The 17,439-nt window shown below is 34.5% G+C and overlaps 2 protein-coding genes across 2 annotated transcripts in view; one reads left to right on the forward strand and one right to left on the reverse strand.

Moving 5' to 3' along the window:
- The window catches only part of LOC134845598 (cysteine protease ATG4A-like), a 245,316-nt gene that overhangs the window by 62,976 nt on the left and 164,901 nt on the right, over nt 1–17,439 (forward strand). The window lies entirely within an intron of this gene.
- LOC134845596 (ventral anterior homeobox 1-like) lies at nt 12,123–15,814 on the reverse strand. Its single transcript, XM_063862565.1, has 3 exons — nt 14,405–15,814; nt 13,839–14,185; nt 12,123–12,987 (listed from the first exon to the last, which is right to left on the reverse strand). Exons 1-3 carry the CDS (start codon nt 14,889–14,891, stop codon nt 12,208–12,210), a joined length of 1,614 nt encoding a protein of 537 aa, XP_063718635.1. The 5' UTR covers nt 14,892–15,814; the 3' UTR covers nt 12,123–12,207.

Raw genomic sequence — 17,439 nt, forward strand, 5'->3', positions numbered from 1 at the left:
TTTTTCAAAATTTGATTTCAGGGAGTTGATATCTTCAATTGTGCATAAAAATCTTTTCTTAAAATCTATAATTTCGATCGCCGAAAACTGGTTGAATAAAAAATTTCACCGAGCATAAATATTCCTTTTTTTTTTGAAACTGGGAACAATTACCGATTTCAAAGGGATAATTGACTTTCGAAGATAATAATTAAAAACTATTCCTGGTAGCTAGTGATAAACAATTTAAACGATTATATGGCCGTTACTCTTTTATGCCTTTTAGGAAATAGTTTTTTTTGCCCTGCGTCCGCCAGCTTTGATACTTCTCAGTTATTGTTCCGAAATTTGAAACGAAACTAATTGTTCCGACTTTCTTATCGAAAGTAACGGAATATTTGTGCTCGGGGTAGTTTTTTTCTTCAGACATTGTTGTTTTGAGCTTAATTTTGAAAAAACTTTTACCTGTGATCATTTTTTGCAAAACTCTGGGGGTTTAAAAATTGCCATTTTGGCCAATTTGAGACAATTAACGCGCGATATATTTCGCGCTATCAACATATAAGCGGAGATTTAATTCATCTTACAAATCGTTCCAAATTTGTTGAAAGAAGCTTATTTGCCATAATTGATTAGTTACAAGGAGCGAAATCTATCCTTTTGTACTTTATATGGCCAGTGGGGTAATGAATTTCACAAATAAACCTCAAATTAAAACAAGACTGCTCGCATCAGGGCGAAGCCTTGAATGTTCCGACTACCTTTTAAGGTTTTATGGAGCAGTAATAACATTAAAAAACTAAATGTAATAAAATAAATTGAATTTTTTTTTAATTTGAATATTTTTATGAAAATCATCCTCCCACATGCCATATAAAGTACAAAAAGATAGATTTAGCTCCTTGTAACAATTCAATTTTGGCAAATAAGCTTCTTTCAACCAATTTGGAACGATTTTAAGACGGATTAATTCTCCGCGTACGCGTTAATAGCGCGAAATATTCGCGCGTTAATGGTCTCAAATTGGCCAAAATGGCAATCTTTAAACCCCTCATAACTTTACAAAAAAAAGATCACAGCTGAAATATTTTTTCAAATTTAAGCTCAGTCAGGACAGCAATACTTTTGAATGATATACGAAAAATTCCGTCAAAAATGACTAGTTAAAAAGTCGAAATTTGTCTGAAGAAAAAAAAAACCCGATTACAAATATTCCGTTACTTTCGTATCGAAAGTCGGAACAAAAAGGTCATTTTATTACTTTTAATTTTTTTCATGTTATTGCTGCTCCATAGACCTTAAAAAAAAGTCGGATTATTCAGGGCTTCGCCTTGATACGAGCAGTCTTGTTAGTGGTAAGTCGACCTGTTCAATGTCAACTTTTCAAACGATAACGTTGGAGCGACAGTTTTTCCTACGAATTCTATGAAAGAACGCATATGCGCAGTTTCTATCAATAAGATCATTTTAACTATCCCCCTTCTGGTACCTAGTTAGGAATCTCCCCCTACAAAGAATCTAGTTAAAAGTTAAGTATATGAGAGGTTTTTACCTACTACCCAATCCCCATTACCCCATTAGTGCAATAGAAAGAAATCGACAAAAAAATTCAAGGTTCCATAAATATAAACTGAAACATTAGCAAGATTGCATTGTTTGCTGATTTAAAATCCAATTTCGCAAATCACCCCCCCCCCCCCCTCCACTACCCAAAAAACAATATCCTTCAACAATAACTACATCTTTTTTGATTTGTAGCATCAAGTAGAGAAAACCGTTTTCCAGCTTTGTTTCAATTTTTGTTACATCAACAAAAGTCGTGCATTTAGAAGCAGCAGAGTCTTTTTCCGAGAGGGGTTTCACGGAAGTATTTGATGTTGCGACCGATCTAGCAAAAAATGGCGCTCTAGCAGTCATATCTCCTGCAGCCGGAGCTATTCATACCGTTAACTATTTGAAAAATGGTGGCCTAGAAAAATAGCTAACGGACGAGAGTAATAATGCTGCTATTCAAGACGCACAGGAGTTTGGCAAACGCCGACTACGACTATTTCTATGACTATTTAGATAAATATTTATGACTAATTAAATTAACACATTAACATCGCACGTTTTCAATTAATTGAACGCAAGATCGATACTAAAATTTTATTTAGAGGGCAGCTGATTCCTTAAAATTATTTTAAAAAACTTCGTCAACCGTTGTTAGGTCCATTACTTTTCGCTTACGAAGATATTTGTTTATCTATACATGGTTAAGAAAAGATGCTTGTTTATCTATCATTATTCAGTTTGCTGATTTAAAATCCAATTTCGCAAATCACCCCCCCCCCCCCTCCACTACCCAAAAAACAATATCCTTCAACAATAACTACATCTTTTTTGATTTGTAGCATCAAGTAGAGAAAACCGTTTTCCAGCTTTGTTTCAATTTTTGTTACATCAACAAAAGTCGTGCATTTAGAAGCAGCAGAGTCTTTTTCCGAGAGGGGTTTCACGGAAGTATTTGATGTTGCGACCGATCTAGCAAAAAATGGCGCTCTAGCACCGGGAAAATTTTCAAAAAAAAATTGATGAAAAAGATTCTTTTTTGTATTTTGTCCAGGATGAACACAACATGGTCCTCCATGAGTAACTTTGCATGCATTTTTTTCAGATCTACAATCTGCGAGATGCAGTTGATAGCAAAACGGCTGAGATTTTTTCAGCGGGTACAAAACCCTCAAAATTAGTAATATACAATCAATATCGAACGCAATCAAACAAAAAAATTATTCCTACCGTTTTCACCCAATAGATATAAGAATGAAACTTTCTGAAGTAACCATTGATTTTACAAGGATAAACTTGTTGACAGTGTTTAGCTCACTATCAGTTTTCATAAAATTTGGCCTAAACGATCAAACAATTAAACTACATTAATTTTTATAGCCCTCTACCGTTGTCAACATTTGAGATGGTCCTTTGAGGGAGGAGTGGTTGCCCAATTAATTTCAAAACCTTTCTAGACTTTTTCCCCAAATATTCAAAGACCCAACTCAATGTCAAAAAAACACGCCGCAGTCAAACTGCAAAATGTGTACACATCATAAAAAAATGCGCTTTTCTGGCGCGCGTATTCAGTGCTGATTTAAATTATCCGGACACAACGAAGAAAAGTTGAATTTTTAATTGCGTTTTTTTTTCAAATTGGCTTGATTAGACAAAAAAGTGAACGGGAAAAATGTTAAGAAATTCAACAGAAACAATATGGTGCACTCTATTCTCCGAAATTCTCAACCAAAATTTTACCCCAAAATTTAGTAATTTGGCTTTTTTCTAATTAATCAAAATTTACGCTGCAGCTACTTTGTTCTTTGATGAGAAAATTATATCACAAGAATCCTCTTACACAACCAAACAAAATTTTAGAAAGGTTAAACTTCCGAAACTCTGTAAAGAGAAAATATTTTAGCTTGTTAATCAATAAATAAGATTTCTTCTATATCAACCCCGATATCTTTGCTTAGAATTAAATTTTAAACAACTTGCGCAAACTTTTGGAGAGGTAACCCTTGTTGAACTTTGTTGGGGCTCTGTAGGTGGCTTTAGCGATATAATTTTTTCATTAATTAATAAGGTAGTTTCAATGTAATTTTTGATTAATTAAAACTAACAAAAATACTCTATTTTTGGAGTAACATTTCGGCAGAAAATTTCGTAGAAAAATTTACTCCTAATTAATTCTGTTGAAAATCGAAACAGTTTTTGTGCTCTTTTTTGTGTCTAATCTTAACACAATTTAGAGAACCTTCTGAAACTCAAAAATTAGTTTGTGTTTGTTTTGTTCGTTTAATTTGAATCAGCACTGTACATTGACACCCGGTTTTAAGGTAAACCAACTTTAAACTTTTTGAAAAGAATTTACCACATGAATTAATGACGTTGCCAAGTGTTCAATACCCTGGTCAGGTGGGAGAAATAGGCTATTTTTTAAATCAAAACCAACGAATAGTCATAGTGACATTTTGTTAAATATGTGAGCCCAATCTGCTTCAACCGAGTTAATATAGTTTCAACTATAGCATCCAAATCGTATTTTCATTAATACAAGCAAGTTGTGTCGTAATCCAAAAACAAAACCAAAATTAGTTATAAATCATAAATTCTGACTTTAAGGATCGATTTTGTATGATTTGATCAAGCTATCCATAAAAAGGTGATTTTCCTTAAGACAAATTGTTATTTTTGACAGTCAACCTGATTCAAGTTTGATCAAAGTAAAGCGAAAAACGCATCTGAAATTCAAAAATTTGCTTTTTTCTACAGTGACACCCGATTTTAAGGTTAACCAATTTTAAACTGTTTCAATAAGAATATAGCAAATGGAATAACGACAGTAGGAACATTTTACAAATAAAAGGCAGTCGGAAAGTTCAAGGCTTCACCATTATAAGAGCAGTCTTGTTAGTTTTAAGTCGACTTGTTCAGTGCCAATGTTTCAAACCATAACATTAGACGACAGTTTTTCCTACAATTTTTATGAAAAAACGCATATGCGCAGTTTCTATCAATAGGATTATTTTAATTACGCCTTATGGTACCTAAATACAAATCTCACCCAATACAGAACAAGTTTAATGCTTAAGCATCTAAAAACATTATACGTACTATCCGACCCCCATTTTTGCAATAGAGAGAAAACCCGCATTGGGTTTATTAGAAAAAAAGTGAAGAGAAAACAAGTTGCCCAGAATTTCACCAGAATCAATACAGTGCACTTTAATCTTAACTTCTCAACCAAATTTTTACCCCCAAAGTTAGTCACTTTGGCTTTTTTCCAATTAATCGAAATTTACGCTGAAACTACTTTGTTAAATTCTGAGAAAATTACAGCTCAACAAATACCTAGAAAAGATAACTTCCAAAAACCTGTAAAGCAAAAAATAAGATTTCTTCTATATAACTCCGATATCTTTGCTTGAAATTAAAGTTTAAGCAATTTGCGGAAACTTTTGATTTTTAGTTGGATAGTTGGACAGTGCAGGAGGCGTTTTGTGTTTAAAATTTCTCATCATTTAGCAAAAAGTTTCAGCGTAATTCTTGGTTAATTAAAAATAGCCAAAAAACCTATTTTTGAGGTAAAAATTTGGCTGACAGTTTCGTAGAAAAAATTACACCAATATAATTTTGTTGAGGATCTAAGCAATTTTTGGTCACTTCATTTTGTGTCTAATCATAACATAAATTAAAGAAAAATGCGTCTGAAGATCAAAAATTTGTTTTTTTTCGGTTAAATTAAATCAGCACTGTTTATTTACAACCGATTTTAAGGTTAACCACTTTTAAACTGTTTCAATAAAAATATACTGAATGTATAAGCAACGTAGTCAAGTGGTCAATACCTTGGTCAGGCGTGAGAAAAAATCTAATTCCTAAATCTAAATCAAAAACAGTGCATAGTCATAGTGACATATTGTTAAATATGTGTGCTCAATCTGCTTCTACGAAAGTAGAATAGTTCGAACTATAGCAGCTAAAAAGAGTTTTCGGTAATACAAGCAAGTTATGTCGTAATCAATAAACGAAACCAAAATCAGTTATTAGTCAAAATTCTCACTTTTTAGGTACAACTTTTTATAATTTGACACAAGCTAGCCGTAAAAAACTTTGTGACTTTGATCCAATCATTTTCAGATTAGTTCATATGCATTTTACTCTCGCTTACCTTTGCTCTGCAACAAAATCCGTATCCGTTCGAAAGCGGAAGAACGGGAGCGAGCATTACCATCGGGCAAGTCAGCTCGATCAGAGCTGCTTAAATGTCTGCGGATCGTGCACAACCTTCTTGTCGTAACGCAGTTTGATTATACGGGCCATTAGATAATGCCAACGCAGACTGTCGGGCTCAACAACCCAGACCAAGTAAGTCTGCAGCTTCCAAAGTGACTTCCGAAATATTCTGCCACTTTTTTTTCTTTTGAGAGAGAGAGAGAGATAGATAGAGAGAGAGAGAGAGAGAGAGAGAGAGAGAGACATATTTGCGTAACCAGCATGACGAAAGGGTGATAATTTACGACTGTGCCCTAACTTAACGCTTCTTATGGTCAAAGTGTTTTTACGAAACTCAGCAACGAGGAGCTGACTAGGTGTTGGTTAAGTATAATTTGATTTTGGTTCAAGGCCTCTGAAGTCTGTGGATTAAAGTTAACAGCAGTGATTGGTCTCGCATTTAATGACTGCTCAATCATGCAAAGTGAGGTTTCTAAAACCTCATCGGTTACTCTCTTGTTGCTAAGATATCCGTCAGCTGCTCCCCAACCAAGCCGTTAGTGGGTGCTTTGTTTGGATTTAATAACTACTTTATTCTTTTATGGTCGAAAACTGTTGGAGCAATTTTGTTTCAATTGGCAAGGCAGAATAAAACTTCTTTGTGAGCGTCTGTCGGGGAAAACGGTTGAAGGATTTCCACAACTTGCAAAGAATCGCTTGACGCCCATAACGCAGGAGCTTACGTCGAGAAATGGAGCTACCTCAATTTGTACCGCTCTAGTCGTGAACTACAGTAAATAAAATCTTTTCTCATTGCTTCTGCGTATTAGAACCAGGAAGGGGCCAAGGTAATCAACACCCGTACTTCAGAAAGTGGTTTGCCTGTGACCTTATTTTTCAACCGTCAGATCAAACATAAAAACCTGAGAATTTTCTTTTCATGTTTTCGATACGTTTACCAATTGTTTTCAATGTTTCGGAGCAACAAATTAATTTCAATTTGGAAAATTTTTAGTTTACAATCGCACGCAGATAATCAGAGGCCTGATGGAAATGCGTAAAATGCAAGTGCCTTATCATCACCCAAACCAAAAGATGGTATGCATGTAACATTAATGGGAGCTTATTTTTATTTTCGGTATCAACCAAACGACTGATGGGCGCATTCGAGCGAACTTTGCCAGCTGGACCAATAAACGGTGATTAGTTGACAATTTTGCTGTTTTTCAGAATGCTTTTTATTGTTGGAAAATAAAGATCATTTTGTTTTGCCGTTGAAGAAAAATTGTTTCTAGAACGCTGTAAGTCTGAAACACATGTTGCATTCATGTTATTATTTTAAATTTTAATTAGCATATTTTTTGAACGTTCAGAGCAAAGAAAAACAGAATAAAAAAATTTGCCTCAATCAAAGATTCTAATAAACTCAAGAATGCAAAGTTTAACACCTCAAGAAGTTTTATCTAATATATTTTTTTAAAAAACAAAATTGTTCTCGCATCATTTTAATCAAGAATTGCCACTACTAGAGCACAAAAAAGCTGCAAGCTTTTGTAATGAATTGAAGTAATTTTTGTTTGCAAATCATAAAACAGGCACCTTTTAAAAAATTATAAAAATTCACTACTCAATTGAGCTTTTGCGTAAAAAGATCAAAGAGATGCTCACGGTAACTAAAGCATTTACGTCTTGTTATTTTACATGGTACCGTAATTTCCATTTAGAGATAAGATTCCAGCACTTACAAAAACCATTGTGTGGAAATAGCCTCCTTCTACCTTTAGATATGATTTAGTTGTTGAATTTTTGATTCACAGTTAGCGTTAATCGTGAAAAAACAAGCTTAGTCGTATTTTTAGAGAATATTCGCGTTAATGGGCAAAAAATGACCAAAAACTATTGAATGAGATTTTCTTCACCTGATTTTTTCTCTTGAATTGTTAGAAATTTTGGTCCTTCATTAGCTTTTAAAGCTTTGTGATTGGATAAGAATGATTGAACGCCAGTCTGAGGAACCAAATTTTTATTATTTCAACAGAGTTTTTTCAATAAATAAAACCTCACTCAAAACTTATTAGGCACTTTTTTTCCAAAAAAAAAAGTTTGATGCAAGTTTGATGCATTTCTATCGTGAGACGTTTTCGATGAGCGTAGCAAAGAGTATGACCGGGTTTATTTTTGCTCCTGAACCAAACAGCTATGTAGCAATGCTGAGACAAAAATTCAAATGTCTTAGCAATTTTTTTTGAAAATGAAACTTAACAACTCCTTTTTTAATTAAAATGTAACTCAATACAGGACTTGAATTTGTTCATGCCCCCAAAAAAGCTAGCAAACCCCAAAACCCGAAACGAGTCTATCTTCAGACTTTTCTAACTGATTTCTTTCTGTGTAAATCTATATATCAGCAATCAAGTTTTTTTAATGCTCTAATTAATTGATTTATTTACTATCAAATCGATTGTAATTCGTTTTTATTTAAACAACTCGATAGTCACCAAAATCCACTGGTATACAATTTGTTTAGCAAACATCCAAAAATTTATTCATTATGCAAGCAGCTTCAATGTTTTAGGTCGCTCTTAGAAATGTAAAACGATTGTCCTTAGATGTATCCAGGGGCGGATCTAGGATTTTCTCGAGGGGGGGGGGGGGGGGGGGGCGGATTTGTCGATCAGATGGATTTTCCGAGCTCTCCCAAAGCAATAAAAAGACCCTGTTTTGGCCAAATTTTCTGCGCCGCAGGCAATTTTTTGAAAAACCAGGTCAAAAAAGCCGTTTTTGGGCACTTTTTGGAAAATTTTGACAAAAAAATCGCGTTTTTTTTGGCGCGCGCTCCCCCTCAAAATAAGTATATATTGGCGCCAAAGGCGCCTTTAGAAAAATTTTAGGGTCGGTCGGCCAAAAATGGATTTCTTAAAAAGTACCAAAGGGGGGACCCTTTGGGTTGGCAGGGGGTCGAATCCCTGAGGGGGAGCGTCCGCCCCCCCGCCCCCCCCCCTAAATCCGCCCCTGGATGTATCAGCAGGGTTACGTAAAATATCTGGCCAGATTATGTCACCGTTATTTAAAAATTTTATTCACTTCTCTTATATATTTTTTATAGTTTTACCACTATTTATATAGTATTACCACGAGCATCCTGTGTATCAGAAGCTGGATAAAAAACGCGAGAAAGTTTATTAACCAAACAAATATGAAAACATGAATTAAGTTTGCTTCAAACAATGCTTCAATATTACAAAGATGATTTATGGTAAAAGGTAACAAATTGACAGGTCATTAAAACAACAAGTCACTAAGAACAATGAATAATTTTCCAGTTTCATGATTGTTTCATTTTTTAGAAAATAAAAACAAAACCATTGAAAATGATTACCCTGTTTCTATTTGTTTTCAATGACTTTGACTTCAATAAGTACTCCTTTAGTTAACTTGTGTCTTAACAGCTGTTCTTGTGTTTGCCGGCCACGAACAGTCTATCATACCAACTACAATAACATGCTCTAGACACAATCATTTTGGTACGAAATTTAATTTTTATAAATACCTACTAGAAAACTTAAGATCTAGATAGCGCTTTGAAAACAGCGCTTAGAAAAATTTTATTGAATACAATAAAGTGAAAAAATTGATTATTGAAAATTTATTACAAACAAATAGCCTTAATTTCCGAACATTCGAAGAAAGTGTGGAATTTTTATGCTCGTTTATGTACAACGAGTTGAAAAAGCGGAACAAATGGGACCAGCAGACAAAACAATATACGTTGAGCGTAAATGCACTTTCATTTAGACTAGTTTTTATATGAACGGCCATAGTTAATGGGGAAAAATTCAGACATACTTTTAATTGCAAATCGAATCAAAATAAGGGTTTTCTGACATTCACTTTAGGTAAAAAAACGTCTAAACTTAAAATCAGTCTGCACGTGATTGAAACAATAACGAAAAACAAGTTTTTTCAATTTTACATAATCTGAATATGTTTTTAACAGTTTTAAAAGCAGTCAAACAGTTGAAAAATTAATTCAATAAGACTGTGAAAAAAAAATAACTTTATAAATTCTTTCACATCCGAAAAATTGTTTTACTTAAAATGGACTCCGTAAAAAAAATTTACTCAAAACACAGTTTGAGATCTGAAGATCGATGACTTTTTTCTGCTTAGAGTAATTATAAAAACAAAATATACTCATATGAAAATTAAGCTATTTCATTTTTTACGCCAATTGATACCTTTTTTTATCCGAGAGCTTAACTTGCTTCCCTTTTAAATTTGATTTTTCCGAACAAAATTTTGATTAATGAAAATAAAATCCATTAATTTATAATTCAAGCCTAATTTTTAGGTTGTTTTGGACCTTTGTTATAAATAGCATAATTTCATCTGTTTAAAAACTGATTTTATCAAATTGATAGTGATAAGAATTATTTTTTCCAATCTAAAATTACCCTTAAAATCACGTTTTCTTTACTATTTTTCAAATATAAAGATTGGGAGGAGGCCATTCGGCTGCAGGAGCTTGTTTTTGGGCACTTGGAGTGAGAAAAAATCACTAATATGCGCTAGCAACATTGCAATTTCTCTGTATTATGATTCCATAATCAAAATAAAAAATCCACAACTAGAAATCATGAAAGAAACAACTTTGAATTGTTGATTTTAAAGTTAATGAGACTATCCTGACTAAGATATATTCAATAATTTTTGAACTTTTCTGTTATCCTAGAAATTTTCTTCTAAGAATCTATGATTGAAACAGCCAACTAATTTCGTTCTGACTGTTCTGATAAAATTTATCCAATTTAGCTAGAAACAAATTACCATGGTGAAGAGGTTTCGAACTGACTGATTTTTGCAATTCTCGAATGTTTTTTTTTCGATGAAACGTTTCATTTCTGTTTTAAAATCGGTGGCTGATGAGATGTGAGTGTTAGTGTGTGCATGTTTTCCATTTTGCAGAACTGGTTGATTGTAGCTTTGTACGCTATGAACCTTTGCTCTGAGGTTACGTATTTGCGTGATTGGTAAAAGAATCCGCAGAACTGAAGCAAAAGCAGTTTTCAAAATTTGCGATGTGGTTATGAAAAGTTGGATTCGAATCCAGGTTGATGCTTAAGTATTAAAGGCATTGAATTTCCTCTAACGATGGTCCCTGTATTTTTAAGTGCTTTTCATGTAGACAAGCTTTTCAAAAGGAATTGTTTTTTTTTCGTTAGCAATGATTTTGGTTTGTCCCCAATTCTCTGATGCATGTGTTTGGCTTACTGAATTATTTTGTTCGTTTTAATAAAGTGTAATCTCTATAAAGAGAAAATCTATTGTTGGATTGTTCAAGGACCGATGGATCCTTGAAAGCAAATAGCAAAAGTCGCAGACTTGAATCCTGCGTCTCCCCCACATTGTATACTTTTTGTTTTAATTTTTGTCTCAAAACTTCAATGTAAAATTTAAGATCTTCAGGATATGACTTACGCAGTTCATGAACTGCCATTCAATAACCACAAATTTGGAGTTTAATCGGCAGTATTGAGTGATTTACAGTATCAAATGATTTTTTGAAGTCGACGAAAAAGCGTTGGGTTAGTGTGTCTTAGTTGCGTATGTTTTTCTTTATTTCTTCAAATAAAGTCGTAATTGCGTCTACAATTGATGGTTTGTTTTTTTTTGGAAAAAAAAATGCATCGAAAACAAGAAAGTTCATTTATTTTCTGATTGAAAATGAAAAACTGATTAACCAAAAAAACTGGAACTCTAGCCCATCTTTTCCAACTCATAAATACTGCAAACATGTGTTCTCTCAACGAAACCAAAAGCGTTTCATTCCTGATTCAGTGCTATAGATACAACTTGATTTGAAGCAAGCCGTTGCTTGTTGCCATGGTCACGTTTCACACCATTTTTCAAGTTTTGCGAGTTTTCGCGCTTTTGATTCTTTGAATTATTTGGTAAAAAATTTAATTGGTTATCTAATACAACTTTTCTAATCTTATGCTTATCTAATAGTTTCGGAGAAAAAGCAATTTTATATTGACTCACCAACATTTTATTGATTTGTTTACTCTTAGTAACTCAACTTTCGTTTGATTTTTTTTTTGATTTTGTGAGAAGATTTTGAACCGTTTTTTCTCGATACTTCTAAGTTTTTTCTGATTTTGTTTAAAAGCGCAAGTCACAATTAAAAGAGTTTTATTATAACATTTCCTTTTTTTCGTGTCAATTTCGTTTTAAACCCAATTTTTCCTAAAAGAACAAAACCTGAACTCAAAATCCTTTTGGTGGTCGGAAGAACTTTAGATCTGCCTCAAGGCAAAACTTCATAATCTTTCGACTATCCGTCGACTAATTGAAACCATAAAAACTAAATTAAAGAATAGAAGGGTGAATTTTACAGGTTATAACGTCTATCAATCTAAATTATCGTGTACAGAGCATCTTTTACAAATTTGTATTAGAGGTCAAGCTACATAAGAATCAAATATTGTTTGTTGACACAACAGGAGCCAGTAATAAATCAGGACGAGCAGAGTCCATAGTTAGTTTAGTATCATGTCCATGTTTTACTGTCGATTGAGTCAAAATATTGTCACAAGTCAAATTGAGACTACTGCTGAACAAAGCATTGCTTGTAGTTAGGGTTGAAGGGGGTTGCGTAATACCGGTCAAAACATTAGCAAGGGAGATGGTGTTATTTTGCTGACCAGTCAAATTAGCCAACTGTTGCGCCAAGCTGACTGAGTTTGCAAGTTGTTGTGCGTTCCCAATTCCAATCGTTTGCGCTTTCGGCTGAACAGTCTGTGGGAAAATTGCGCCTGATGCTGCGGCCGCTGCTGAGTAGCAAAGTAGTGACAAATAAGGATTGACACCGACAGTCGACGCCCTCAGGAGTTCTAACTGCATTTGGGCGAGTGTTTTTTGAGCCGAAGTTTCATTTGCGAATATTTGTGAAGCAGCGGAGACAGCGGGATTCGATCCCATGTCGAATCCAACTGGAGGTGCCAAAGCTGGCTGGTTGATAGACTGAGATGTTACTGGAACTGAATTGGTTATTTGAGTTCCGCGCATGGCAGAGTTTGCAATTTGTGACGTCAGCGCCATTTGAAGCTGAGCAGCACTGAGTTTGCGGAGGTGGTTTAAGTGGGGGTTGTTTTCGCCCACTGATGAAGACAAAGGTCCGCAATGAGAGGGCAAAATGTCACCGTGAATTTGCTTCCTCTTTGTTTTGTAGCGTCGGTTTTGAAACCAAATTTTGATCTAAATAGAAAAAGTGATATTTCTCATTCTTCATTTCATTATAATTATATGATGCATCATTAATACAGAAGAGTACTTGATATTTATGACAAAACTGGTACAGCATTTCTTAGCAAAACATATCTTGAAAGTTGTAATATTTAAGTTTAAAAATCTAGGGAATCAGCTATCCATCATACTTGAAAATTTAAAACACTTTTATCCACTCTCTATAATTAATAGCTGCTTCGATCCAATTTTTTCCAGCTGAAATTTCTCTCCACCTTATCTTAAGAGTCCCACTGCGAAAGCGACAATCAAAGTGGCAATATTTTATCAGATTCAAATAAATCAGTTTATTAACACAAGTACCTGTTGTTGACGATTTCATATTCATAATCCGGAAAATATTTTAATCCATAAATATCATTATGCGGTTGTTAAGTGTGCTCTTGAACAGGGAGAGCAACAAGTGAAAAATTAAGATTTGCAGTATAAATTATAAAGACCATTTTTTTCCTCACTTTGCGAAGTACTTCGGCAGATTATACAATTTGAAAAATTGCTATCAACACTTTCGTAATTTTTTGCCCAAACTGTAATAACAACCTAAAAAATTAACTCTCAATTAGGCATTTTGTTACTTAATCCACTCAAAATTGAACAAATAAACGATTACCCAACCGTTTTCCCCCTACAATTTTTGCTCCTTTTTTCATTGCAGCTCGAATGGCGACTGAAAGAACTTTAACGTGATAAAATACATCCTACCTCTGATTTTTTTTATAAGACCGAAACCAACGAACACAAATTACAACAAAAATAAAAGATGTAAAGGCTAGATGCATCGATTGAAAATCTGCTTATCTCACCTGTGTTTCTGTGAGTTTGAGTGCCGACGCCAGTTCCGATCGCTCGGGTCCCGACAGATACTTCTGCTGGGCGAATCTCCTCTCCAACTCGAACACCTGGGCATGCGAGAAAGCAGCACGGGTTCTCTTTTTCCGCCGCCTATTCCCCCCATTTCCCCCCTGCTGAAGTTCACTCAGACACTGTTCGTACTGTTCAATCGTACCCGAGATTCCTGAAGATTTGGTTTCTTGATGGCAGTCATGTGATTGTTTCAGAAATAGGTCGGCCGAGGTTGGGGTGAGTGAAGACTGGTATTTTGAGATGAGAGAAGTGGAAGATGGACTGGGGAGCAAGTCTTCGTCGTCTTCTGGAGAAAAAAAACAAACAATTAACAAAAAGTGGATACAGTGATGATTTTTATGACATCCTAATTTCTCATCATCTATAGCTGCATCTATCATATCAGTTACATTTTTATGCCTAAATTTTGCCCACTGATCTAAGAATTTCAGGCTTAGAACTCAAAATATGAGAAAAAAACGTTATGTTTATACAGGTGGGTAAAGATCTTATAAGAATAACCTACCATTACACGAGCTGCCTTCATTGCTCTCATCGTCACTTTCGACTCCCTCATTTTTCGTCAGGTTCATTTTTTCTTCCAACTGATGACTTCGAGACCCTAAAAGACCCTTGTGGTCCTCCAATTGCATGAATTTTGGACGATGTTGCAGGTGATGATGGTGGTGACCCTGTTGATGGCTCATCAGATGGCGCACCTGGTCTAGATTGCCTCCAGCGACTTCGGTTTGATTGCTGTTGTTAATGAAAGTTGCCGCTTTCAAAAGAAGATTGTCAATGGAAAATGTTTCACGCGTAGGTTTGTTCACTTGTTTTTCAGTTTCGGCCACGTGAGAAATTGGTTTTTCAACTTCGTTTCCGGTTTGAAAACTCGTTTTTGAAAAATGTAAATTTTTCCCATTGTTATCTTTGGGAATTTTGCTTTGATTTTGGAGGTTTTTTGGCATTTCTGATTTGTTAGTCAAATTTACGGGACTACTTTCACTTGACATTACTCAAATTTTGTTAAATTAGGAGTGAAGTTAAAAGGTAAAAAAGAGTTCAAATCAGAAAAGTAAGGTAAAATAGGATGAACTTGGATTAGCAATGAAAGTGAGAAACGGATATTTGGGTAAGTTTTCCGGGTGATCGTAAGTGTTTTTAGGAAGTTGAGAATTAAAGGTGTCTATTATTGCTAAGAAGGGCTAATTGACTCGCAATTTCCGATCCAACTATCTCTTCTACTGTTGACACCCAACGGAGCTAGCAGGGATCGCACTTATGCAGTGGACAGATCGCAATTAGGTAAATTAGGAAAAAAGGAAGGGCTTTGTTTGCACAATAAAGGATAAATGCACCCTTGACATAAACAATTCCCACTTTGAGAGCCTATATCACTAATCGATTCGCTCAGTTCTCACCCCAGAAGTGGAAGATGGATACTTTACTTTTTATTAGAAGAATTCAACTCGGAGAAAGAGGAAAAATTAATCAAAACTTACAGCAGGTAACTTTCAAAATAGTTTTTCCTTTTAGGTTCAAACTTTCGACCAAGTTTTTTAAAACTTCTGTTGAAAAAAAGGAATTGTTTTTTTTCAGCAGCCTATTTAATTGACTTCAAACGAGCAAATGACTTTATGAGGCAATGTTTTCAGGTAAACATCGATACAGACTTCCAAAGTGGCCCGGGATTTGACGGCAATGGGAGATTCTGATTGGACGAGCGATATGAAGGAGAACAACAGAACAGGTATTCTTCAATCCCCTGAGGTCAGCTAAAGGAATGAGGGCTACGAGTTATTCGGGATAAGTTAGTTAGTAATTGTCGTCTAGTTAGTAGTGATGATGAGAAAGGGAAGATGAGGAAAAGAGAAGGTGGATTAGTAGGTTAAATGGATTGATTTTTGAGAGTAGCTCTAGTTCGACTTTTTAGCATTATCTCTCGCGGCTAGAAGTGTAATTAAAGTGATTATAAGTAGAAATTGGCGGAACGTATTAACTCAACTGCTAGGTTTAAGGTCCACTATTGTACCTGTTTTACAACTAACACTTTTTAATAGCAGATTACAGGGAACAGAAGAACTGCACTATTTACTACAAGTTCAACTCTTGATCACTTTTATTGTTTTCCCGGCTAATGCATTTATTGATTGATTTACAATTTGCCCAAACAATAAACCCAAAACTAGCCACCGGACACTATTTAGGGATACTTACTGGGCTAAATAAATCACAAGCATATAATATTAGAAATATCTTCAGGTTCACCAAGAACTTAGGGAAATTTTTTGAAGTTATCTAATGCAAAACAAAATTATAACTATTTGTCTTGGGATAATTGCCACAAATGAAGTTTTTGCAGATTTTGGGAATTGGAAAATCAAGTGGGGTTTAAAATGTGAAGCTTTAATTGACGGTAACTTTTCTGAGTGGGAAAAGTAATTTGGTTTCAAAAAGTGCCTTTTAACAAACCGTGACTGAAGCATACCTTTTTTAGATAAGCGAGCTGCCAATTTAGACAATTGAAAACAGTTTAAAACACTTAAAAACGTCCTTTGATCTAACAGGGGAGGCTTCAACAGAGTCACAAATTGCTAAATTGACGATAAGGACCCGTTTTACCTTAATGAGCATTCACTTTTCACCCAGATTAGCGGAACAAATAGGAAAATTAAAAAATCGTGAGTGGTTTGAGTACACCTGAATGGGAGATATCCTCAATCAATCAATTTTATTATCATCTGTAGGTCTCGAAATAGTGCCAAACAAGTCTTCAAAAAAAGGTAAACTGCGCTGAGAGAAGTTGATGGGGTTTTTCGGAGGTAATTTAGTACTATTATTCTAAAAAGCATAATCAAGTTGGCTCAAAAAATTATTCAAACGCAGCTGACAGTCCCCGGGAACAGATATTTATAACTACTAAGGTTGCTACTGAAGCGCTTATCAATATTTGGTAGTCATAGCATATTAGATATATTCGACAACAATTTTCCTCGAAACATAATAAAAACATCAAAAAATTTTATTCATCAAGAAATTTAAAACATTCTACTATAATAAGTCTTTTAGAAGCTTGCTCTCTCGCATTATTTGCTCGAAATAAGGTTAAAGATTAAAAATTTCCAACCGTTTTTTTTCAACACAATTTTTGAAAAACGTTTGAATCACGATGGAAAAGCTTCAAAATGATATACCACTCAACCCATTAAGATGATTGTTTATTCAAAACAAAAACATCAAAAAAACATCAAATTCAAAAAAAAACATCCGAAGACAAAAGTCTTCCTACATTTAATAGTCGGAGCAAAAAGGATCAATATGAAAAAAGGATAGCCGATTACTGTGCAGGTAGCATAGAATGTTCCGACCATGGATAATCTTTAGAAAACTACGGCTTAGAAATTTTTTTTTCCAAATTAGTGTAATTTTTTCTGCTTGGTGTGATAAAAAAGATTTGACTTTAAAAATAGTTTAAAAATTTTAGACAGTCATATTTCTCGGGAAAAAAGTTTACCAAACACTGAAAAAAAAAACCTCGAACCCCGGACCATAGGGTGAACA

This window comes from Symsagittifera roscoffensis, chromosome 5 (assembly GCF_963678635.1).
Source record: "Symsagittifera roscoffensis chromosome 5, txSymRosc1.1, whole genome shotgun sequence".
NCBI classification, from domain to species: domain Eukaryota; kingdom Metazoa; phylum Xenacoelomorpha; order Acoela; family Convolutidae; genus Symsagittifera; species Symsagittifera roscoffensis.

Excerpts from the sequence above, each read along its gene's own strand:
- LOC134845596 (XM_063862565.1), bottom strand. The coding sequence starts at position 14,891 with ATGTCAAGTGAAAGTAGTCCCGTAAATTTGACTAACAAATCAGAAATG. Across the intron at positions 14,186-14,404 it reads TGAAGGCAGCTCGTGTAATG|AAGACGACGAAGACTTGCTC; the intron begins GTAGGTTATTCT and ends TTTTTTCTCCAG. Across the intron at positions 12,988-13,838 it reads TCAAACTCACAGAAACACAG|ATCAAAATTTGGTTTCAAAA; the intron begins GTGAGATAAGCA and ends TTTTCTATTTAG.